The 24,495-nt window shown below is 57.9% G+C and overlaps 4 protein-coding genes across 4 annotated transcripts; 1 reads left to right on the forward strand and 3 right to left on the reverse strand.

Moving 5' to 3' along the window:
* Window positions 1-104: 104 nt before the first annotated feature.
* SDRG_01953 (hypothetical protein) lies at window positions 105-14,288 on the reverse strand (the record flags this gene model as incomplete). Its single annotated transcript, XM_008607510.1, has 32 exons — window positions 14,255-14,288; window positions 14,030-14,201; window positions 13,841-13,979; window positions 13,607-13,790; window positions 13,367-13,558; window positions 12,892-13,320; window positions 12,746-12,841; window positions 12,499-12,702; window positions 12,318-12,453; window positions 12,050-12,271; window positions 11,860-12,005; window positions 11,656-11,816; window positions 11,184-11,610; window positions 10,882-11,132; window positions 9,323-10,835; window positions 9,100-9,276; window positions 8,802-9,056; window positions 8,658-8,756; window positions 8,354-8,608; window positions 7,465-8,309; window positions 6,024-7,416; window positions 5,732-5,977; window positions 5,076-5,687; window positions 4,877-5,027; window positions 4,650-4,832; window positions 4,170-4,597; window positions 3,869-4,124; window positions 2,713-3,821; window positions 883-2,667; window positions 456-836; window positions 214-411; window positions 105-173 (listed from the first exon to the last, which is right to left on the reverse strand). The coding sequence occupies exons 1-32, from the start codon at window positions 14,270-14,272 to the stop codon at window positions 105-107; spliced, it is 12,732 nt and encodes a 4,243-aa protein (XP_008605732.1). The 5' UTR covers window positions 14,273-14,288.
* Window positions 14,289-14,478: 190 nt separating this feature from the next.
* Window positions 14,479-18,354, forward strand: SDRG_01954 (oxoglutarate dehydrogenase (succinyl-transferring), E1 component). Its single transcript, XM_008607511.1, has 20 exons — window positions 14,479-14,746; window positions 14,800-14,922; window positions 14,970-15,049; window positions 15,095-15,205; window positions 15,252-15,337; window positions 15,379-15,503; window positions 15,549-15,718; window positions 15,765-15,800; window positions 15,848-15,969; window positions 16,016-16,138; window positions 16,183-16,345; window positions 16,388-16,732; window positions 16,778-16,933; window positions 16,984-17,053; window positions 17,101-17,239; window positions 17,284-17,601; window positions 17,652-17,805; window positions 17,857-18,033; window positions 18,081-18,155; window positions 18,207-18,354. Exons 1-20 carry the CDS (start codon window positions 14,491-14,493, stop codon window positions 18,318-18,320), a joined length of 2,943 nt encoding a protein of 980 aa, XP_008605733.1. The 5' UTR covers window positions 14,479-14,490; the 3' UTR covers window positions 18,321-18,354.
* Window positions 18,329-20,251, reverse strand: SDRG_01955 (hypothetical protein; the record flags this gene model as incomplete). The annotated part of the gene is made up of 9 exons (XM_008607512.1): window positions 18,329-18,555; window positions 18,601-18,681; window positions 18,723-18,860; window positions 18,902-18,970; window positions 19,012-19,199; window positions 19,246-19,382; window positions 19,427-19,696; window positions 19,740-19,949; window positions 20,000-20,251. The coding sequence occupies 9 exons, from the start codon at window positions 20,249-20,251 to the stop codon at window positions 18,329-18,331; spliced, it is 1,572 nt and encodes a 523-aa protein (XP_008605734.1).
* Window positions 20,252-20,391: 140 nt separating this feature from the next.
* Window positions 20,392-23,327, reverse strand: SDRG_01956 (hypothetical protein; the record flags this gene model as incomplete). The annotated part of the gene is made up of 2 exons (XM_008607513.1): window positions 20,392-20,943; window positions 20,994-23,327. 2 exons carry the CDS (start codon window positions 23,325-23,327, stop codon window positions 20,392-20,394), a joined length of 2,886 nt encoding a protein of 961 aa, XP_008605735.1.
* Between the last annotated feature and the right edge of the window lie 1,168 nt (window positions 23,328-24,495).

A 24,495-nucleotide genomic window follows, 5' to 3' on the forward strand; every position in this document is an offset into this window, starting at 1 on the left:
TACGCCGATGAGCATGTTCATGCCCCCCACACGGCACTGTGCTCCTTCCGCAATGCTTGCGGTGGCCATGGTTGAATAAACCGTGACGTATGTACAATACGATCTTAGTAACGCAGCGAGAGAAAGCACGCAACACCCGCCTTGATCCAATAATCTTGGTCGGCGAATTGCACCTAAACGCCATGAAAGGTTGGGTGTGGCAAGAGTCGGTACCTGAAGGTTGGTCTCGGACACGAGCGAGTTGCGCCAGATCGTGTCCTTATCCGACGGGATCTCGATCCACATGACAAAGTTGGTCGAGTGGCCCGTTGTCGAAAGCGTCCCGGTTCGTGTCAGAATCTTGTAGACCGGGCAGCGGTAAATGCCACTCTGCGGCGCTTGTCGGCTCCGGATCGGCATCAAGTGGATCACCTACGCCGCGTCTTCTCCACATCTCATACAGTTTAGTTGCGCACCGGCATCTTGGAGAATAATTCCTTCGGGTTGGGGTCCACGAGCGACTTGCGCTGGTAGTCCCACCGCGCGCCTTCGATGAAGAGCCCGTACGTGTAGCAGCCGCCTTGCACGGGCTTGACGATGATCTTGTCGACGGGTTCCGGGTGCATGATGAAGTCCCACGACAGCGTGTCGATCGGAATGTTGAAGCCACGCGCGTGGTTTTGCAGAATGCCCGTGAGGAATCCTTGTGGAAAGAAGAACCCCGACATCCACAGCACGGGCGGGATGCCATCAGCGACCCAATTAGTCACAAACTTGAGCCGCTCGAGGAGCTCGTCGACCCAAGGGTTGAGTGCTTTGAGCGACGGGTACGCCTTGCGCTCCCAGAGAGGTGGCACCTATCGCACTGTCGTATTGCACGCCAATCAAGTTTATACCGCGTACCTTTTGGTTGAAGATGCACGTCGACATGGTCTCGAGCTCGGCTGACATGACGACGAGCCCTTTGAGCGCCCGCTGAAGCAGCGGCAACGACGTCTTCATGACGTGAAGCAGGTTGTTGTAGCGCTGCGCTTCTTGGACCAGGACCGTGTTCATCGACTCCTCGTACATGACGGGGTACCGGACGCTGATGAATTCAATGTCGAAGAGCGGCGGGAGCTTGGACTCGATGTCTTTGGCTTGGAGCTCGATGATCATCTCTTGGCTCTGGCCAGCCCCCGAGCTCATGCGCGGCTGGAGACTCAGAACAATGTCAAAGTTGTTGAACGTCTCGGCCATCGCGCACGTAATGTTGGCGTTTTCATGCATGCCAAACACTTCAGGGTCCGGGTTGAGCGGGAGACCGTCAATGTACGAGAGGTAGTGGTTGAGCGTCGCGCTCGGTGCTTGCGGGTTCGAGACCGCGATCGACTTGTACGTGCCGCTGGCCGAGAAGGCGTAGTTGTCGAGCAATATCTTGTCGTTGAAAAAGCCCTCGAGGATCACGTCGATCGTGCGCATGTCCTTGTCGTCCGTGACGCGTCCGCCATAGTTGACGACGGACGTCATGACGCAAAGGACGCGGTACGGCACAACTTCGTAAAAATCCAAAAACATTTCGAGCTGCGCCCGGGAAATGTCATAGTCCGTGTCGTTAAACGCATATGGGATATTCCACCCCAGTGGCCCGAACCGCTTGCGCTCAATCACGACCGCGTGGAAGAAGGCGAGGCCAAAGAGCAGCTTCCGGTACTTCTCCGGCTTGCTCGTCGCATCGAGCATCTCGTCGGTCATCTTGATGTACGAGTTTTTCAAGTTGGCGCGAATGCCCTTTGGTGGTTCCTTGGTCATTTTGACGCCGTTCTGGAGCACGGATGTCGGAAACGAAGCACTCGGGCGCGACGTGAGCCAGAGTCGAAAGTCGCGGTGCGTTGTCTCGGGGTTGAGCTCCTCACAGATGCGCTCGAGGGACGGCATCCACGAAATCGCGAGGTGGCAGTTCTGCAGCAGCACCCACTTGCCACTCGAGATCGCATCTTCAATCATCTTGGTGGCAATGACGCCTTGGCCTTGCCCGAGCGAGATCGAGTTGAACTTGCGGCCCATCTTCATCACGTCGGCAAACTGGAGAAGGTCTTTGGCCGGGTCCGAGCCCGTCGAGAGGATAAAAATGAGCGGCGTCGTGACACTCGCGTCCGCAAATGAACCTGGCAAGTCGAACGTCGGCGGCTCAATGAAGCGCTGGCCGAGCTGCTCGGCGACAAATAGCTGGATTGCCTCCATCATGCGATCGGGGCGGATGCAGCGGAGGACGCAGAGCTTCTGGAACGTATTGAGTGTGAACGGAAAGTGGCTCGGGAGGCGCGCGAGGTGCGGGTCGACAGCATCAAAAATGCGCCGCCACGCGTCCGTCTCTTCAACGAGGCACGCGATGAGCGACTCGAACTTTGGAAGCGTCGTGAGGCAGCAAAACTCGGACCACGCCCGGTCTTCGATCCAGTCGGAGCTCGGGTTGCGGCTGTCTGTATCTTTTGTCGGCGTCGAGCCCGAAATGAGGAAGCGCCACTCCAGCGCGTCAATCTCGTCGCGGCCTTGGAGCAGCTTGATCGTCAAGAGAAACGAAAACAGGAGCTTGTGCTCTTCAAAGAGCGACCGGCAAATGTTCTTGTAGAGCGAGTACGTCGTTGAGTCCATGAGGTTCAAAAGCCGCGTCGCCAGCACGTCGCTCGGCTCGGCCGCGCGGATGCTCTACAGAGAAAGTTGACATGTCGATACTTTGATCGATAGCTATACCTTGACAAAGAGCTCGACAAACCACGTGAGCGAGTACTGGTACATCGGGTCGACGATCGCGAGGTCTGCAATGCAGAAAAAGAGCAGTGACGCGCGGTTGGCGACGCCGCGATACAACTCGCGCGTCTCGTCGATGGTCTTTTCGGTGATTTCGGCCTCGGCCATCTTTTCGTTAATGTCTTCGGACGTCACTTTGGCCTTGCCGAGCATGTCGATGAGGTCCGTGTCGTCGAGGATGTTGCCCTGCGAGTTGGCGAGCATGTACAAGATTTTGTTTTCAATGTCGAGGAGCTCGGCCTTCATCTTGGCATTCGAGATGACGAGGTTGTTCTTCTTCTCGGCGAGCTCGGGCATCTCTTCTTGGACGACAACACCGAGCGCTTGCTCCTCCAAGCCAAACGGCGTGATGGTAAAGTTGAGGAGGCACACCTTGACGCACGTTTCCGGAGGGTAGTGCGGGTTGGGCAGCTTTGTCGTCATGAAAAACTTGAACGCCATGTTGTACGGGATCGTCGAGTCGCCAATCTTCATCATGAGCTGGCCGCCTTGCTTGAACTTGGTTTGGAGCAGCACCGTTTCCAGCGCCGCATCGAGAAACTCCGTCACGTTTTCCAAAAGAATCCACTTGCCAAACCGGACGCCGTTCTCGAGCGCCTTGATAAAGTTCTTGTCCGAGCTCTTGACCACGTCAATGCCGTTCTCAGACGTATCGCGCCCCAGCGACTTGATGAACCGGTTGGCTTGGCCCTGCGGGTCGATGAGCAGTGGCCACCGACGCGCGCGCGCCATGATGATGCCATTTTGCACCGAGAGGTTGTCGGACGGAAGACCCGCAATCTGCCAGCCTCGGACTTTGACCGGGTCGGCGAGCGTCGTAATGATGTTGCAGTTGCGCGTGTGCGGCACGACCTGCTTGTCGAGGGCGTTGTACCACGACGCAATGCAAATGTCTCGAAACTCGCTCGTAAAGCACCCAAGGTAGCTGATCGTGCCGGACGAGATGACGACGTCGCCCACGAGGTTGCGAAAATCCATGTTGAGCTGCGAAATCGTGATCGTCCAGCGCGCTTCTTCGCCGCCGAGAAGCGCAATGAGCTTGAGCGCCGACTCTACCGTGCCGGGCTATGACCCCATGACAATGTACACGAGGACGTACCGAGTCGAATTTCACACTGCCGAACGTCTTGGATGAGCTGGTCTTTCTTGTCGACGGCGGCGTTGTACCCTGCCTCGAGCTCTTGGAGGCGATTGACGACCGCCTCTAACCGGCCCTTGGCGTCGGCGAGGACGCGCATGGTCACATCGAGCTCCGACTGCGCAGTTGCGAGCGCCAGTTTCTTTGGCTCGACCATTTTGGCGATCTTGTTGTACGTGTGCATGGCGCGCACCCACATGCAAATGGCTTCGCAGGCCTACCGAGTACCCGTGGAGCTCAGTCGAATACCGTTTACGCGTACCACGGACGCCTTGCGCACCGATGCAGGTAAAAACTCTTCCATCTCCATGTACGGATCGATTTGCTGGATGATCTTCTCGCCAATGTTGTCCTTGTCAAACTTGACCATGTCTTCGAGGAGCTTCTTTGCGTTGCCGAGGATCGTCTTTTGCGCACTCTCCCAGTAGTCCTTGATCTTTTGGCCCGGTTTGTCCGGATCCGTCTTGAGCGTCGGCTTGATGCCAAAGATGATGCACGCTGCTTCCATCGTCAACCGGACACCGTGCGGCGGGTTCTTCATCGCCTTGACTTCGTCAATGTCCGACTTTTTGAGCTTGTTCAAGCACGCCGTCGCGGCTTCAAGGGCCGGCAGCGCTTCGTCCAAGTCGCGCTGTGCGTCGTCGGCAATGGCCTTGGTGTCGGCCGCCTTCTTGTTGGCGCCCTCTTCCTCTAAAACATGTGTGTTTGAGTTTTGAGTTTTGAGAGTCGTTTGAAGTCGTACCCTTCTCAACGACCGCCTTGGTCTCGTCGGCATCCTTCTTGTCTTCAGTGATCTTGATCATCATGGCCTCAACCTCGATTTGTGTCTTCTCGAGCTGCGGCTTGAGCGCCACGAGCTGCTCTTGCATGCCGGCGACTTGCTCTTTGGTCGCAATGATCTTGTCGACGCCGTTCTGAAGGCGACCTAAACCCAGGATGAATCGTCTTGCGATCGAGAGAGTCGTGTACTGATCATCATGGACACTTCTTCGCGCTTGGTTTGCAGAACATTCTTGAACGTAAAGAGGAGCTCGAGGTACGATGTCGGCGTCACGTAGTTGTACCGGCGCAGCTTTTGAAAGTAATTGGCCGACTCGTGCTCGACAGTTTGGTGCATGCTCTACTTGTCCAAGTAACACGCCATCAACATTGTGCAATCACTGCGTACCTGAAAGACGTTGACGACGGGCAGGACGCTGTCGCCGAGCTTGAGGTCGACGACCGTGAGCGCGTTCATCGCAACCGACTGCAGCGCTTGGGCGGGCCACTCGCTGAACCAGTCGATTGTACAGCAGTTGACGAGCGACGGAAACATGCGGATGCGGTCGCGGAAGGCACTGCCGAGCGGGCTCATGCAGAGCACCATGTGCAAATTCTGACGCACGAGCGTCACGTACTGGCCAAAGATGTTGAGCTTGGTCGCAGGGATCCGCTTCTTGATGCACATGCCGCGGCAGTGGTTCGTGATCGCGTCAATGTCTTCGGGCGCATACAAATTGGGCACGTCGCCCGTGTTGAGGATGTTGTTGATGTCCTCGAGCATGATATCGTGCACGATTTGAACATCTGAAAACAAGAAGACGGTCGGCTTTTCGTCGACGCCGGCTTTCATCAGACACTTTTTTAGGTCGTCGCGCCAGTCGGCCACCGAGTAGCCCTTGGAGATCTCGATCTGGCTGCAGCCGTACTCGGCCATAAAGGCGGCGAGACGCGTGAGACTCTGTCGCCCGCTGCCGCCGACACCCAGCAAGAGGGCATTTCCCTGTGGCTGTCGAATGACCTAATATTGTTGTGTGAGTGGACCGCAATCTGTAGTCAACGTACGCGCGCGATGCGGGAAACGTGCTCGATCGCATTCATAAACATGACGAGGTTCATCGGTGCGTTGGACTCGGCGTTGTAGTCGTTGAGGTACTCCTCCACTTGCGCCACGAGCTTCTCCATGTCGCTAATCTCCTCGTAGATTTTCGGGTCGGCGCCGGGAATCATATAATCGCCAAAGAGCAAGTTGGGTTGGGGCACGACGAGGCGCCAGCCTTGCGTTTTGCTCTCTTCCATCGCACTCGGATCCTATGGTTACGGTCAATTGCCGGTACATTGTCGTCGCGCACTCGACCTTGAGCACGTCGGGGAGCCCCAAGCGCGGGCCAAAGTTGAGTGCAATCTGCGTTTGGAGCTGGTCTGTAAACCACTGGTGGTCAGCGAGCGTCGTGAAGCGATCTTCGAAGACGCGCATGTTCTCGTGCACCCAGAGCCGGAGGAGCTGGTCGAGTTTCGTAATGCGCTTGTTGTCGCCCATGAGGAGGCCCTGGAAGATTTTGGCCAAGTCGCGCAAGTTGAAGGTATAATGCGCCTTGGACGGAGTCGGCAAAAGCTCTTGAATCACAATGTTGTAAATGTAGATCGAGCTCGAAACCAGCGCGAGGCCCACTTCCGGGGGCTTGAGGTCCTCCGAGAACTTGCTCAAAAAGCTCGCAACGATCGTTGCAAACACTTGGCGCTTGCTGTCGTCCGACATTTCCGTGTACCCGATAATGTTGAAGTGGCGAATGAAGCGCGGAGTGATCGGGTTACGGCCACCCCCCGGCGGGCCCATGGACGCCACAAACACCACGTCGACAATGTTGCGAAACACGAGGAGCTTCCGGTCGTACCACCCGCCTTGGTCAAACCACTGCCGGAGGATCTCAATTGGCGGCTGCGCAAAGTACTCTTCCTGCTTGGGCATGTTGAGATCGTCAATGTGCACGATGAAGCGCTTTCCCGCGGTCGGGCCGTACACGCCTTTGCGCCGCTTCTCCATTTTGCCGTCGAGAAAGTCCTGCGTCTGGTTGGCGCTCGTTTGGGCCGAGAACGTGAGCTTGAGTGGCACAAACTTGTCGCTGTCGACCTTTTCCAAAAATTGGTTGACGTTGATGGTCTTGCCCGTGCCCGTGGGGCCCACGATGAGCATGTGGACGCCTTGGGTCAAGGCGAGCTGCATGAGGAACGTCGACCGGACGCTGTCGCTCGTCGGCACAACCAGCTCCGAGAAGCTCGACTCGGCCGGCACAACGTACTTGGGTATCGTGTCCAGCCAGAGCTTCCACGACTCGGTGGCTCGGTCTAGCGCATAGTCGTAGACCAAACCTGCCGACGGCAGCGGCTTCTTCATGCCCGGGTGACTCAAGAGCTCTTCACGGAGGTACGCGTCAAACTTGATGCGACCGGCGTCATTGCCCGTCGCACCAATGCTCCAGATGAGGCAAAACACAAAGAGCTCCGAGCAGTGGTTTGTAAAGTACATCACGTGCTCGAGGCGCGTCTCCTTCTTTTCTTCGGCCGCGACAACCGAGAAGAAGCAGTTGAGGAGCCGCAAGAGCGAGCTCACGAGGTTGTTGGGGATCTGCGGCAGCCATTCCTTCACGTGCTGCGTCACAAACGTTAGCGCTGGGCGCATGAGACAGTCAAAGAGCCACTGCAGATCGCGCTTAAAGTCGGGTTTGAAGTCAGGATGGAGGTTCTCGAGCCTACACAGACCCAATGACACTTCGTTTGATACAAAGCGAGGCTCGTACCAGCTGGTCGTGAGCGGGTCAAAACCCAAAGAGGCAGGCTCCATGTACACCATGCCAGTGCGACTCACCGTCGCAGGTGACGCGACCGAGAGATCCTCGACTTCAAACATCATGGTCATCTCTTGGGACATTTGGATGATCTCGCCCGAGCTCAAGCACAACTTCTTGTTGTCGTCAAGGACCGTGTTCATATTTTCGATCCAGATGGCATCGACGGGGCCGTCAAAGATGACCCACTTGCGGTCGGCGTTGGTGCTGGAGGCAGCCGCTCGGTACAGCGTCGACAAAATGCCGTCTTGCCACTCGTGCGTGCTTGCGTCAAACTCGCCGTAGAGCTGGCCCATCGTAATGGACTTTGGGTTGAGCTGGTAGATGACGACTTCTTCGTACGCAAAGCCGTTCTCGCCGAGCTTCTTGAGCTCCGTGAGCGTGTCGCAGAGCACTTTGAGGTTGCACGACTTGCCGCCACCCGTGGCACCAACAACCATGAGGCCGTGCCGGACGCAAAGCGTTTCGTAGAGCTGGACGACCTTCATGAGGAAGAACGGGTGCGGCTGGAGCTTGAGCCGCTGGATCACGAGCTTGGAGACGCGACTGAGCGCGCCAAGGTTGAGCTGCGGCCGTGATTTGCCGGGAAAGAGGTCACTGATGATGCCGTTAAAGAGCGGAATGTCAAACGAGAGGAACTTTGGCAAGTTGACGTCCTGAAGCGCGCGGAGCAAGAGGACTTCTTCGTCCATGTCGGGGTCCGCGCGCTTGAGGTTGCCGGCGGCCGTAATGACGGTTTTCACAGCACGCATGCCGTAATCGTAGTGTGACTGCGACGACAATTGCTCCGAGCAGAGCTAGGTAGAATAAATAACCAAACAAGTACTGTAAACGGTAGTACCTTGAACGTTGTGACCATTTTAGCACCGCACTCTTTGGCTTTTTCATAGCCGTAGGCAAAAAACATGATTTCGCCAATCATGGCGTAGTCGGGCACCATCATGGCCACGGGGCGGAAGAGCGCGGCGAGCGAGTCGGGAAGGTCCGACCGCCCCGCGTACCCCGGGTTCATCGTGATAAAGACGCCAAACTGCGGGCTCACGGCAATGTCCGAGCCTTCAAACACAATCCGTTTCTCATTCGCTCGGATCGCGAGCTACACGACGCAAATTTCGACTTGGTTTTTGAAAAAGTACACAAAATACCTGAAGCGTCGTGACTTGCTGGCCAATGACACTGAGTACTTCAATGTTGATGCGGTTGAACTCATCGAAGCAAGCCCATGCACCGCAGGAGGCAAGACCCTATGCTTGTCGTCGCACATGTCAGAGGCATATCCATCCACCAACCTTGAAAAACTTGCCCATGGCGATATAGTCGAGACCGTCCGAGCAGTTGAAGACAACACACTGCTTGGCGAGCGCCTTTGCGAGATCTTTGGTCGTCTCGGTTTTGCCCGTGCCAGCGGGGCCCGCGGGGGCACCGCCGAGAATCATCTGCAGCGCAGCCATGAGCGTCATGTAGCACTTGTCCGTGAGCGGCGTGATCACGAGTCGGAACGAGTTGCCGAGGTACTCGTAGCCGTACGGCCGTCGCGCCGAGACCTATGCATAGTACTTAGCACTCGTATTACAAACGTGCACGTACCATCTCTGCAAACAAATCGTCGTTCCAGTAGTATCGGAGCTGGCTCGACCACATAAAGTCGTCTTTCGTGCTCACTTTGCTATGCACGAGGCGCATTGTGACATCGCGGGCGTGGACGTCAATGACGGTGAGAGCGCCGACACTGATGCGAGCCAGCTTGTCGAGGTGCCCGCGCACCTACACACCACATTTATGTTGCGGCACAAAAGGAAAGGCTACATACCATTTGCACCATGTCGGCCAGTTGCGCGAGCTGGCGCTCCATCATCTTTTGAACGCCGTTGGCGCCGTCCGCCGCCATGTTTTCTTCCATCTCGCGCGTCCAGTGGAACTGAGAGCCGTTGAGGACGCACATGCCGGGCCACTTTTGGATCCACTTGACACGAGAGACCTGGGTGTAGTCTTGGATGGCCTTGAACATGACGGCCCGGATCGAAACGCGCATCATGTCTTCGACCTCGGTCATCCAGTGCTCGACATTCTTGCCGTTGGGGTTGACGGGGGTCGCCATCGCGACGGTCTCGCCCTCGGCCGAGATCATCGACGTGATGGTAAGGTCGTCTTGGAACTCGACCTTGACAACGCCCTCAAAGCACTTTTTCAAATGCGGCTGCACGAGCTTGACATCTTTGGACTCGGACAGAATCGACAAGAGCTCTTCGTTTGAGAGAAAGTAGAAGCGCGAGAACGCCGACCGCTTCGTTTCGAGGAAATCGCTGAGCCCTTTCTGGACTTGCTCGAGAAACTTGTTGCTCTCTTGGAACCGGTCGAGGAGTTTGTCGTTGTTGCAAAAGTTGATGACGCTCGGCTTGGCTTTGGCGGCCGCGAGCGTTTGGCGCCAGTTCTTATCGACGGTCGCGAACCGCTTGCCTTCCATCGGCAGCTGCTTGTTGATGTCGGGGCTGTCAAAGATCGGCTGCAGATACAGCCACGCGCGCTGCACCGCCATCCACTCTTCGAGCACGTCCGAGACCGTACTGAGACACTTTTCCCACTTGTTGATGCGGTCTTCAAATGGCTTTTTGAACGCGGAAAACTGCATCGCTTGCGTCGTCGTGATTTGCTCGTCGAGAATCGCTTGGACTTCATCGACGGCTTTGAGAACAAACGTGCCTGTCTCGCGGTAGTCGACGATCGACAAGCTCACTTGCTTCCACTGCTCTTCCATCGCGTTGAGCGCCTTCTCGATCTGGTACTCCTTCCCGGCCGTCTCGCAGATCTTGGTGATCGCCTCAATGTGCTTGTCAAGCCCGAGCCCGAGAACGTAGCTCAGCTTCATGCCGCGGTCGGGACGAAAGCTCATGTGCGTCTCGCCATTCATAAGGTTCCAATGCCGGTCTTGGATGCCCGGGTTGCGCAGGGCCATGACCAGCGGGACGTGCGGCCGGAAGGCTGCAATCTCGCTCCGAATGTGGTTGGCAATGTCCAAGCAGCCCTTGATGTTGGCCTTCTCAAAGAATTTGGTCGCCTTGATGATATTGGCCCAGTTGGTCTCGACGAATTGCTCAAACTCTTCGCCGTTGATGTCAAGGAACGCGCCTTCCATCCACTTTTTGTGGTCCTTGAGCCAGTTGTTGGCCGTCTTCCAAAGCGTCGCGTACGGCTCAAAGTCGCGCCGGATGCGGCTAATCTCTTCGTAGTCGGTCATCTCCTGGCCAAAGAGCCCTTCGCGCGAGTTGAAGAGCCGCGCGTCTTCGTCGGCCTTGATGATCTTTTGCTCAATATTCACCACGTATCTATAAAGCGATACGCTGATAGAAGCCAAGTCCGATACAAACGTACTTGAAGACTTGCTCGACGCGGGCGAGGTCCGTGTACTGCTTGAAGCCGTCGACTTCTTGGTGTAGAATGCGCAATGACTCTGTAAACTCCACCTGCTGGTCCCGCATCTCGCCGAGAAACTGCTCGTTTTGCATGGCGAGGATGTTGTTCATCTTGTGCACTTGGTCGTAAATGTGGTTGGGACCGAGCCTGACTCGCCAAATCGCCACAAAGTCGTCCTTCTCCATCCGGTACTGGAACGAGTCGAGGAGCTACACAGCAGGTCGGTCGCGTCGATGTCGACCTCCATCCACAACGCGTACCGCGCGGTACTTGATGAGCTGCTGGGACGAGGCAAGCAATGGCGCTAGCTGTGCACTGATGCTGTCAATGTACTGCTTCATCTCGGTGAGTTGTTCAATGTCGGTCGGTATCTTTTGCAGCTGGCGGTTGATTGGCTCAAACTTGCTGTGGAGGTCCTTGGCCAGCGTCGTGCACTTGACAAGCTGGCAGTCGAGGAGCTTCTTGGCGAGGCGCCGGTGCTTCTCGGCCAGCTGCGCCCGCATCGCAGCGCAGCTCACCGTGTACATACCAAGCTCAATGTTCATGGCTGGAATCGCGTCTTCAATGTCAAGTGCGTCTTGGGCGTGCTGCTTGATCCGGTCGCTGAGCTCTTGCAAGTTGGGCGGGTCCTGCGCGCGGAAGATGTCCAAGTAGTGATCCTCGTCGAGGTTCATGAACGCAATGTAGCTACATGGATTTATGGAGCTGATCGACGACCATTTTCGTTGATACCGGTCATATTGCTTGAGGTATGCGCGCAGGGGCACTTCGCTCTTTTCGATGAGCTTGGCGACGTCGTCTCGCAGCGCTTGCACCCACGGTTCGTTGGCGTTGACGTACGGAATCGAAGGATGACTGCTCCAGAAAAGCTTGTCCATCACCAATTGCTCGACCTGCACGGTGCATTCACGGTGCCGGAGAAATATATATTCGTACCTGCTTGATGTCCTTGCACGTGTCGATCGACTTGTTGAAGACGTCGAGCACGAGCTGCGAGAACGCAGGGATCGGTGTGTTGTAGCCAAAGTTGTGGCCCATTTTGGCCGGGACGGGCTCGAACGGACACGGTTCGTCGTCACGCTCTAGGTGCACGGTAAAACCTTAACTACATCGCCGATCGACGCACTGTTGTCGTTGTCCGGGTCTTCTTCGAGCTGCTTGGCGCGCTTGACCTCTTGCTCGTGCACCCACTCGTCAATCTTGGCTTGGGCCTCGTCGATCTCGTGCTGGTTGATCACTATAAGCTCGGACGCAACGCTCAGCGTGAGCGCAAAGAGCGCCGGTGGGTTCTGGAGCTGGCGCTGGCGGCAAAGAAACTCGAATTTCGCAGGCCCAATGTTCTCGGCAGCTACAAGCAAAGATGTTATTGTATACATGTGGAGCGAGGTCTGTACCGCGGCGCTTCTCAATGTCAGGGTACGACAAGACGGTCGTTTTCGCATCGACGACTTTGACGCTGGCTTCGGCCGCCTTGGCCATAAAGATGCAATACGAGGCAAGCGACTGCTCGGCCAGGAAGCGCAGTGTGTCCTATCGCGCACTTGAGCTGGTATGAGTATGCACGTCGTCGACAACCTTCATGACGAGGTTGACGCGGTGCAGGAACGATCGGAGCTTGCTGAACTCGTACGTGTCCCGGCGCGTTTCTTGGAGGTTGTACCAGCCCTTCCCAACGTGCGCGAGGGACGTCTTGATCGCGTGCGTGATCTTGTTGGGCCAGTCTTCGTGCAGCAGCTTGTACATGGCGCGCTCTTGGGTGTTTTGGCGCTGCTGAAACTCCTACATATCCATTCGGAGCCTGGGTTGCATGGCACTCGTGTACTTCGAGTTTGAGGCTGCGGGTCGTTTTGAGGCTAAAGATATCGACGCACAATAGACGGTAGCACTCTTCGTTGACCTTGACGGCCGCCGCTAGCGTCTATGCATATCCAAAGGATAGGTCACATAGTAGTATCCTGTGAATTCAACCTCGGGCGACGTTAGAAACGTCTGGAACGAAAACCCGATAAACTGGTCGGCGTAGTCGATGGGCGGCGCAATCACGCGGTGCTTGGTCGTATCGATCACGTGCGACTCATCGGGCGGCGCGCACAGGAAAAAGTTGGTGCCACGTCCGCTCGCTTGCTGGTGCTCAAAGATGATGCGGCACATGGTGCGGAGGTAGTCGGTGTGCACTTCGGCAACGATCTTGGTCGTGTCGGGCGGAACGACGCTCTTAGCCTGGAAGACGCTCGTCGCGAGCTTGATAATCTTGTTGACATTTTCCGTCCCGAGCTTGTGGAGGTCGTCCGACGGCATGCAGTCGATGTAAATGTTCTTGCGGATCGCCGACTGCGCGTAGAGGCGCGCCAAGTGCGCAGCATGGACGCGGTTCACAAAGCCTTCGGGGTCCTCGGCCTAGAAAAAAGCTGCGTTGTATCCTCTCTGCCTTCGCGCCTAGTACCTTGAAGCAAATGTCGCACCGATGCAGAGGCATCTCGTCCTGGCCGAAACGAACCGTGAAGAGGTCGCGCTCGGCCGAGTACGCAATCACGTGGCCCTCGTTCCAGAGGCCGGGCAAACCAGGCCGGCCGTAGAGCGCCGTCACCGGGATCGCGACGGTTCCGTCCTTTCTCTTGCCGCAAGCAATCCAGTCCTACGACGCCATTCTCAAGAGGTCGGTCGGTGGTCGAGGGTCTCGCACCTCGGGTTCGCGCTCTTCAAACGACTTGTCATCAAAGAGGTGCAGTGGTAGCGCCTCGATGAGCTGCATGGCGACCCCGCTCGTGTCGTTGATGACGTCCTGGTACTCGCGACTGCCAAAGAGCTCGGATAGCTTTTCTTCGATCAGTTTGCCGACGTTGGCCGACTCGAAGAGGCGCCGCTTTCTAAAGATCGAAGCATGAGCAAGAGCAAGAGCATGAGGATCGTCGAGTACCGCTCGACTTCGACTTGGCGAGGAGGCCGATCGGCCGTGCGCTCGTGCGGTAGGAACACCTTGGGCTCAATGTCGCCACGCTGCTTGCGCACGATGGGCACGGTCGTGGACATGCCAATGCTGAGGCCGACCGCGTACGCTGTGCAGGATATCGTTATGGCTCATGAGAACGAAGATGAGAGCATGTACCTGGTGGCATGTCGACTGCCATGTGCGGGCCCGTAATGTGCGTCGACGTGCGCAGCCGTATGCTCTCATCGGGCGTCGGGATCGGATCGAGGAAGACGACGCCGCCGGCCTTTTCGTCCACAGGCTTGGGCTTCACGGGGCTCGTCGACGGCGCCAAGGTCTTCCGACCGCGCTACATGCATGCGTCCATTGCCCTCGGCGCAAGCAGGATCGCGCATCGTCTACCTTGATCGGGCTTGGCATGCTCGTCGGATCCTTGAAAGTCCCCGCGACTCTTCACGCTTGTCGCGTTTCGTTCCGGATACGATACCGAGCGTATCCGGTTGTCCTCGGACTCAATTGACTGCGCGGTACTATTTTTTTGATTTTGCAATTTCTGATATGGGTCACAGCTTGAAGCCACGTGCTTTTTTATAAATTGAGTTGCAATTGAGCGTATCCAGCGGTGGCAGAAGGCAAAAATGTGGCGGCTCCTTCCTCGAGCGACGGACGCGCGCAAGGCGCATGGCCGGTGGGCCTCGGCCGCATGGCGCGGGTACGGTGCTGGCAGCGACAACGGCGACGTCCAAGGTACCAGCGGCGACACGCCGTGGCGCGTGCAAAAGATGAGCGCGTCGGCGATTCGGTCGCAGGAAGAGACCCGGCGCGTGCTCATCTTGATCCGCACGTTCAAGCAGTATGGCCACTTTGTCGCGCACATTGACCCGCTCGAAAACAGTCCGTCCAAGAATGCACGTAGTAGCTCATGGCGAAACATTTGTATGGCGTAGGCGAGAAGATGCCCGAGCTGCAAAAGTGGAACTGGGGCAGTCGCTGGGTCGAGAAGCCGTACTTTGACGACTTTAACCTCAACTCGCTCGCGCACGGCAAGAACCTCGAGCTCACGGCGCATGGTACGCCAGCCCTTTTCGCTTCTCGACGCTCGACGGCACCATTCTAGGCTTCTCGGAGGCGGACCTGGACCGCGAGTTCTTCATTGGCGACGACCTCTCGATTGGCCCGATCGCAACGCTCCGCAACGTACGGCGCTATGGAAAGTACACGTCTCATGCTAGCACCCAACAGATCGTGGACGAGCTCCGGGGCTTGTATTGCGGGCACATTGCCACCGAGTACCAGCACCTGCGCAACCGCGACGCCGCCCTCTGGATCCGACAGAGCCTCACCAAGTACAAGGTGCGTCGCCCTTGTGTTCGCGGAACGACTCGACCTCTCCGTGCAGGATTTTGAGTTTTCGCCGACGGAAAAGACGGCGATCTTCCAGCACATGCTGCGCGCCGAGCTTTTCGAAAAGTTTCTTGGCCGGCGGTACAGATTCTGTAGTAGACTCTGTTTCGATCCCTGCGTAGCTTTTCGGGCGCCAAGCGCTTCTCGATCGAAGGCGGCGAGAGCATCATCCCGGGGCTGAAGGAGCTCCTCGAGAGCGCGAGCGATGCTGGCGTCGACTCTGTGCACATGGGGATGGCCCACCGCGGTACAGTGTCCGTCGTTACGGCATATTCTCAAGCGAAGCATGTAGGACGCCTCAACGTGCTCGCCAACGTCTTGCAGCGTCCCCTCCATGCGATCATGTCGCAGTTTCAGCCGTACTTGCCAGACGAGCCAGAGTACCCCAACAATTCGGACGACGTCCGGTACCACTTGGGCACGGTCTCGCACTTGACGATGCGCAATGGCAAGACCATGGAGGTCCGGATTGGTGCCAAATGCCGCTTTCCCGTCACCTTGGGACTAGGTGAAATTGGCCGCCAACCCATCGCACTTGGAAGCTGTAGACATGCATCGCCAACCACGCGTCGTTATGCTGCGTTGCCGTAGGTCAACTCGGTCGTATTGGGGGAGACGCGGGCGTGCCAGGACCAGCTTTCTGACGCGAACGGCTCTCGCGTGATGCCGCTACTGCTGCACGGCGACGCCTCCATGTTCCAGGGCTCGGTCCGGTACACTCGTGTGGCGCGTGCGTGGTATATACCGGTATGCATGTAGTGAGGCCTTTGGCTTCAGCGCGCTCGAGGATTTCAAGACTGGCGGCACGGTCCACGTCATCATCAACAACCAGATTGGCTTTACGACTCTGCCCAAGCAAGCCGACTCGGCCGTTTATTGCAGGTACCTTCCTCGCTGAACACGCTGCATGCGAAGATTGCGCGTAGCGATGTCGCCAAAATCTCGCGCAGTCCGATCTTCCACGTCAATGGCGACGACCCCGAAGCGGTGGTCAAGGTGATGAAAATGGCGGTCGAGTACCGGCAAAAGTTCAAGTGCGACGTGGTCGTCGATCTCGTGTGTTATCGCCGCCATGGCCACAACGAGCAGGTACTGGAGATACATCCATCTCCCAATCAACTTTGTGAATAGGACTCGCCCGAGATCACGGCCCCCGTCATGTATCATCGCATCAACCAGCACCCGACCGTGATCAACCTCTACTGCAAGCAGCTTCTCAAGGACGGGCACTTGACGCCTTCCGACAAGGCGTCGTTGGCCAACGCGATCGAGGTCGAGCTCGCGGCCGAGCTCGAGCACTCGAAATCGTGTCCGTCGCCGTGGGACAACATGGGCGATGGCCACGCACGCCGCGTGGACGACCCTAACGACGCGCTCCGAGCTGGCTTTGTCGACACGGGCGTCGACCGCAAACTGCTGGAAGAAGTTGGCGCCCAGATTTTCCGACTGCCGCCGGGCTTTACCGCCCACAAAAAGGTATATTTGCGTGTTCGTGCGACACCAATCACGTCGAAGTCGTAGGTGGAAGCCATCATGAACAACCGCCTACGTGCGGTCGAGACAGGCGCCCGTGTCGACTGGGCGACGGCCGAAGCGTTGGCGTTCGGGTCGCTCCTCGCCGAGGGCGTTCACGTGCGCCTTAGTGGTCAAGATTGCGAGCGCGGTACATTCAACCAAGTACAATCTCGCTTGCCTCTGCCATTGGCGCTGACAAGGCGAGGTGTTAGCGCCACGCAGTTTTGTACGACCAGTTTGAAGCCCTCTCCATGCGGAACGTGACCTACACACCGCTCAATGGTAATCGATGACGCAGTGTCTCAACCCACCCATAAGAAATGAGATAGAGCTTTCGGTGGACGTCTTGGCGGCCAAGGTGGCCTCGTACACACCGCCGGACGCTGTGACTCCTCGCATTCAGGTGTGCAACAGTCCGCTCAGCGAAGAAGGCGTCCTTGGCTTCGAGTATGGCTACAGTCTCCAGAGGTACGTCTCCTCTATACGCAGCAAGATAGTACCCCGTGGAGTAGTCCGGCGTCGCTGACCATCTGGGAGGCGCAGTTTGGAGACTTTGCCAATGGCGCCCAGACGATCATCGATACGTTTCTCGTTTGCGGCGAGCAAAAGTGGCATCGGCGGTCCGGTCTTATTCTCAATTTGCCCCACGGCTACGAAGGCCAAGGCCCAGAGCACAGCAGCGCCCGCGTCGAGCGGTTCCTCCAGCAAGTCAATGAAGATGCGGACGTGTTCCAGTCCGAGGCCAACGACGTGGGCGCCAACATCCACGTGGCCATGCCGACGACACCCGCGCAGTACTTTCATGCCCTTCGCCGCCAAGTCCGCGCGCCGTACGCACCACGTTTCCATATCCTAGGATATCACCGTATGACATCATTAGGTACCGCAAGCCGCTCGTCATGTTTACCCCGAAATCGCTCTTGCACCACCGCCCGTGCACGTCCGACTTGAACAACTTTGACCAAGGCACAAGCTTCCAGCGCGTGCTCGGGCCCCACGCCGACGACTTGCGCCGTATGGACGACGATACCAAGGTACTCCGATCGACATAAGAAGCGCACGCCATGCTCCGATGCCCACCTTAGATTCGTCGTCTCGTGCTCTGCAGCGGCAAGATCTACTACCCCCTCGTCCAAGCCATGCGCGCACGCAACATCACCAACATCGCCACGGCGCGCGTCGAGCAGCTCGTGCCATTCCCGTTTGCGGATCTCGCGCACCACGTGCAGCAGTACCCGGACGCCCAAGTCGTTTGGGTCCAGGTAAAGACGACGCAGAATCGAGCGGTCGTCAGGATCGCATGGTGTAGGAAGAGCCCAAGAACATGGGGGCGTGGACGTACTGCCAGCCGCGCGTCACGACTGTCATGCGGCACCTTGGCGACGTACGTGCGCGCTCGAATAGCTCGTCCATACTGATGCCGCTCTCTGTGTAGCAACGAAGCGTGTCGTACGTTGGGCGGCCCCCGACGGCGTCCCCAGCCACGGGCCAGTACGAGATTCATTTGCAAGAAATGCGTGGCATCATCGAAGATGCGCTCGCGCCATAGTAAGCACCTTAAGCATACAGTGTATGATACAGTGCCTCTTGCTTCTCTCGCGCGCCCAAGTAAGCTGCATGGGCGTGGTGCGACGGATCCGCCGACAGCAGCGCCGACGAGAGGGGTTGTGCCTGGTCGAGCGATGCCGAGAGGCCCAAGTACGAGCCCAGCGCCATGGCCACGCCCCGAGACGTCGTCTCGACCGCATCGGTCTCCAGCACGACCTGGCGTCCGATCGCATCCGCTAGAACAATTCGACTTAGCAAAGCATAGCAACTCGTAAACGCACCAATCATTTGGCGCCAGAGACGCGACGATGTGAGGGCGGTGCCGCTTGCGACGAGGACCGCGTCCGAGCTCGCTTGAGGTGCTACGTCGAGTGAGTGTTTTGGTAGAGAGGTATGTCGCTACCAAGCAGCGCGTAAATGGCCGCCAAGCGCAGCGCCACCGACTCGAGCGACGCGCGGAGAATGTCCACCGAGCTCGTGGCGGCGGTAATCCCGCTGATCGTGCACGACGCCTTGGCGTGCCAGCCTGGAGCGCGCTCGCCTACTGCTGGTGGCACGCAACATACCACGATCACCTCGTACCATGCAAGAACGGAAGCAATGTGAGCCCGTGGGCACCCGGCGCCATGGCTTCGAGCGCGGCTGCAGCATCTAGCGATGCGTAAGGACACGATAGGAAGTAATGTGTGTACCGTTGGGCAGCGCAAGCGTCTTCTTGGCCCATGCGTAGAGAGATCCGCCGTCCGTGAGCGCGCCGCCGAGCAGAACATGGGTCGCATTGACGCGGTAGCACCAGAGCCCTCTCGGCACCTTGCCGAGGGCAGCGATCGTGACTAGGACCCGCATCGCCGCGCTCGTACCGATCGTGAGACAGATGCGACTAGCATCCTTCATGCAACAACGACGACGCCTAGTGCTACGAGTACCTCGGGTCGGTGCACTTGGAACCAATGTTGGCAACAGCGCCATCACCAAAGGCGAGGTAAAAGGTCGCCTCCCGAAGCAGCGGCCACCGGCGTGCGTACGTGAGGTTGAGATGCGCGTCCACGGGCACCGACGGGTCCTGCATTGCAAATACAAAGCGGGGCATCGTACATGGGAGCAAACCTGCGTCGGAGGCATGGTCGACGCTGGTGTGTGCGTCATGGCGAGGAGCTTCGCGTGCCACGCAGCGCTTCGAAAGTCCAAGAGGCCCGTCCACGACGCCTCCGAGTAGCTCATGGGAAGGACATCGGAGGCGGTGGTCCATGCTCGAAGTAGTACACCGACCATCGACTGCCACGCATGGACAGGCGACGGCGGCTGGCGCCGATTGTGCCGGAGCAGCGTCGGGGCGGCGTACGCGGGGTGCATCGGCGTGCCGGTTTGGTTGTACACCTACTCGACACGATGCAAACGATAGAAGAAGAGCAAGTCCTACCTCTGCTAGGAGACCCGCCTTGGCCAGCGCGTCGCGGAGCTCATTGGCCTCGTCTGCGCACTGCCCAGCGTATGTGTAGACAGGTGTGACGGGCGCGCCGGCCGCATCGACGCCCACGAGCGACATGCCAAACGCAGAAAAGCCAACGGCCTTGACCACATATGCGCGCTGGGTCGTCAGCCAGCCGATCGTACCGTCCAGAACGCGCTCCTGTGGTCGTCGTGTGAGCTGGTCGAGAAGACGTCGGCAAAACAACTCACCACGGAAGCCTGGATGCTTCCCATATCGGCCGTGCCATCGGCGCCAATGGCACCTCGAGCCTCTTGGCAGAGCGAGCCGTCGACGGCGATCCATGCGCCGCGAACGCACACGTAGGCGCTGGCACGGACGGACGAGCTGCCAATGTCGACGACGACGATGGCCGCGTCCTTCGCCCGCGCCTCGTCCTCGCGAAGAGCCGCGGCGCGTTGCTCGTAGGCCCAGGCAACGGCAGCACCCACCAGCGTCGTCATTGCTGCGGTCGCTACCCACACGCGCACCATCTCGATCTTGCCACCGCGAGGTTGATATCGCAATCGCGTTATTCACGTTTAACCCAGCGATATAACGCACGCCGATGCAATAAACCAAAGAGGTCAAATAAAAAACGCATTTACACTTGCTGGTAGACGCCACCATGGGGCGTGGACGGGTCCATGGACGCCGCATGCTTGGGCGGCAGCACGACGCGGCCGTCGGTTCGGTTGGTCACGTTGTAGTGCGTCTGCCACTCGGCTGGGAGCGCGTCGTGGTAGTTGTCGCGGGACGCACGCGAGCTGCAGCCAAACCGCCGGAACATGCGCAGGATGACAAACACGACGCAGCCGACGAAGCGCACGACGTTGAAGAAGCCGACGATATAGCTGAGGCCCTTGAGGTAGCACCCGCTCGACATGTAGTCGGTGACCACGTAGAGCCAAATGCCATTGGTCGTGAGCCACGAGAGGAGCAAGGTCGACCGGAACGCGCGGAAGCTGTTGTCGACCTCTTCCTTCTCCTTGGCCGCCGCTTGCCGCGCCGCCTCCACCTTCTTTTGCTGCTCGACGACGTCCTTGACGTTGCCGCCGCCGGCTTTGGCCGGCCCGTGGCCACCCCCCGACTCGAGGCCTTTCGTGCCCCAGCTCAGATCGTGGAGGTTGCTGTACGCATAGATACCCAGTACGTTCTACACAAGGTTGCATGAGCGCTCGTGCCACGAGATGAAGATGGACGTACGACGAACGTCGGAAGCATGAAGAAGTACTGCACAAAGCTGAGGAGGATGCCAAACTCGCCGTGGACAAAGGCCGAGAGGAAGATGAGCCCAAGCGATGTGATGACACCGCCCGCAAGCTCGACGTCGCTGACCGTGCAGTTGGAGAACATCCCCGTGATGTTGCGCGGGTCCTTCACGGCGCTCGAGCCCTTCCCGATCAAGCCGTAGATCGAGATCCCGGTCACGAGCAGCATGATAATGCCCATGTAGAGGCAGCTAAAGAGGTAGAAGCTGGCCGTGCGCGGCTCGGGCTTGTTGCCAAGCGCAAAGACGATGAGGCCGCCAATGATTGCGAGGTAGACGGTGAGCATCGTCTGCAGCAGCGCGGGCGCCGACTCGGTAAAGGCCAGCGTCAAGACAAAGTAGAACGTGAGAAAGAGGTTGCTGAGCAGGAACCATGAGAGCAGGTTCTGGAGCGCGAGGTAGACAAACTGGAATGAAAACACGAGCTTGCGGCCAAACGAGTGGCTGCTCATGCTCCAGACGCGGCCAAAGTGCCCGATCGCAAAGAGCCCAGCGAAGAAGGACCCGTTGAGCCAGCGCCGGCGCTGCTTGATGAGGTCGACGAGCGTCTCGGGCACGTCCGTGCGCGCGATCGCGTCCTTGACGTAGTGCATCGTCCAGCGCCGCTGCTTGCGCGCGAGAAGCTCAAAGCACAAGATGCGGTCTTCCGCGAGGTACATGTTGCCCTGGAACGGTCCGAGCTCCTTTGTCGTCGACGTGAGGCTCTTGAAGTACTCGGGCAACGGCCCGACGCCCTTGACGGCGCGAATGGCCTCGTAGCGGTACGCCGAGAACGCGCCGGGCAGCACCGAGATAAAGCCAAACACCGACTCGAGGGACTTGTCCATGATGTTGGAGATCTTGTACTCGAAGTGCTGCGCCGCAATCACCGGGTTGAAGAAGTTGGGGGCTTCGACTGCAATCTCGCCGGCGACACCGCCAATCTGCGCGTTGCGCTCCATGCTCCGGATCAAGCGAAAGACCGAGGTCTCGGCCGGAATCGTGCCGACGTCGACGAGCACCGTGTACTTGGGGTTGAGCTGCTCCGAGAACGCGTTGAAGAACCAGAGATGCGAGTTGAGCTTCCCGCCATTGTTCTCCTTGAGCGCGTAAATCACTTGCAATGGCGGGTAAAAGGCCTCGAAGTTCTGGTTCTCAACGAGCTGGAGCGTCGACTCAAAGAGGTGCATTTGGACGTCAACGCCGAGCGACGTGACCGTCATGATCTCCTCGTCAAACGCACCAACGGCCTTGAGGTACTCGAGGCACGTCTTGGACGCTTTGGTCCGGCCGTCCGACACGATGGCGACCGCGACTTGCTGCCAAAAGTCGTCGCCGTACTCCTTGCACATGTACGCGAGGCCTTTTGCGAGGCCCGTGAGGGTGCCCTTGATCTCGGAGCCTTCTTCGTTGTACATGGTGATCGTGATGAAGACCTTGATCGGCCGCTGCAGCTCGTGCACGCGGAGCACGTAGCCGTCGTCCGAGAACTGGATCGGGTCCTTGGTCGCCACCGCCGTGTAGCGCATCAGTTTAAACTCGTTGGCGTCGTGGAAGGGCGGCGGTCGGCCGGCCCACGCCTGCTCGACGGTCGGCACGTTTGTGCGTGCGATGCGGAGGCTCGGCGGCAGCGCGGCCTTGCGCGCCTCCTCGGCGACGCTGTTCATCCAATTCTCGAGGTCTTCGGCACGCTGGAGGAGCTCCTGGGCCTTTTGGCGGATGCCCTTTTGCAAAAGCGGGTCGACCTCCTTGCGTCCGACCTCGACAAGAGTCGCGCCAGCGTCCGCGTACAAGTTGATCGCGGCCTCCGGGTCGCCGTCCTGCTCCATTTGCACAGCGAGTTGCACGAGTCGGAATGCGCCTTCGTACGTCGGCGTGCCATCGAGAAGCTCTTCGACAGTGTTGGGAAGCGGGCGAAACGCGGCCGTGTGCTGGCGCCGAAGCGACTTGTTGGAGACTTGGCGCTGCACGAGGCTGTTGGCCTTGTTAAGGAGCGTCTGGGGCTGCGGTGCCGGCTCGTCGTCGAGGTAGCCGTACGTCTTTTCCTTCGAGTCTTTCCACACAGGCACCTGCGTGTACGAGCCGTCGGCCTCGGCGCCGACAGGGCTGCCAGTCGCATACGTCCCGCCAAACTCGAGCGACTCTTGCGTGTACAGCGGCGTGGGCCGCGTTCGCGGTGGCGGCGACTGCATGTAGGGCGTCGGTGCCGGCGCAGGGGCTGGCTCGGTGCCACCCTCGCGCAGCGCCCGGAGGCGGGCGGCGAGGTCGAGCTGGCTGTTGTTGTCGCTCATGCCACGGCTTGACAAATGCGAATCCGAATGCGCTGGCCCGAATCTGCGACATGCGTAGGTGTTTGACTGTCGATTTTCGATTTTCACAATTAAATTACGCTAGTTTCTTTTTCTTATAATTTTGCTTGGTATTTTATGACTTTGACGTTGTATTATTATATTGGCCACGACGCCAACGCCACGAGTGTCGTTGGCCAGGCTGTCCACTGCGCGTTTTAAAATATTTTGGAAATAAATTTGTTGGCATCCGGATACAGGTACCCAACGATTGATTTGGCGAGGAACATGACATCAGACGCCTTTTGGCCACATCGATTCCTCGCATTTGCGTACAAAGTCCCGTGGAAAAAAGCCAAACATGCCGTGCAGAATTGAAGAATGATTTTAGCTGTCCTTTGATCAATGTTGCGTCGTTTGTGAGGAAGATCGCTGTCAAAAGCCTTGAGCGTCGTGTGGACAGCACGCGTTACTGCCGTGTGTGTGCGGATGTAAAAAGGAGGATATTTCTTGAACTTGCCGTTTTCGCGTACGTGTCCATGAAGGACCAGACATGATGCTCCACGAATCCAGTCTAGATGCATGCCGGCATGACCGACTTGGAATCTGAGCTCCACGGTTTTGTAGCCTCTGATATGCTTGCGATCGCACAAGTTCACGGCCATTACCGGTACCATTCTAGCTGTCGTCACATCAAAGGCAGGACAGGGCCATCGGGGGAAGCGCTTGCGGCGACGGGTATCGCTTTGATGTAGTAGTGTGTGATCATTCTAATCTCGACCTAGACAAATATCGAGGGTGAATTCTCTCATGGGGGTAATAGCTCGGGACGCGGGGCGTTGGGGAGCCTTCTTGCTGCCAGGCTTTTTGTGTCCTGGCGCGATCAAGGCCACGACAATTCAATTTCATTGGCCAAATAGCATGCATTTTCCGACCTATCAGATGCGACGAAAAGCGAGCCATTGCGCGGTCGGTGGATGGAGGCGCCTCGGACGCTCGATTGCAAGTTTTTTCAAGTGTCGGCCACAGTTGGCATACATATAGAGGGCACTTTGGGGAGTACGAGACGCCCCGTGGGACTGACGTTTGAGGCCCAGAGCCCGAGAAATCGACCCTTAAAGTTTGCGGACGATGCGGTTTTGACACGCAATAGCTCATGCATTTGACCCAT

This window comes from Saprolegnia diclina (assembly GCF_000281045.1).
Source record: "Saprolegnia diclina VS20 unplaced genomic scaffold supercont1.4, whole genome shotgun sequence".
Taxonomy (NCBI): Eukaryota; Oomycota; class Saprolegniomycetes; order Saprolegniales; family Saprolegniaceae; genus Saprolegnia; species Saprolegnia diclina.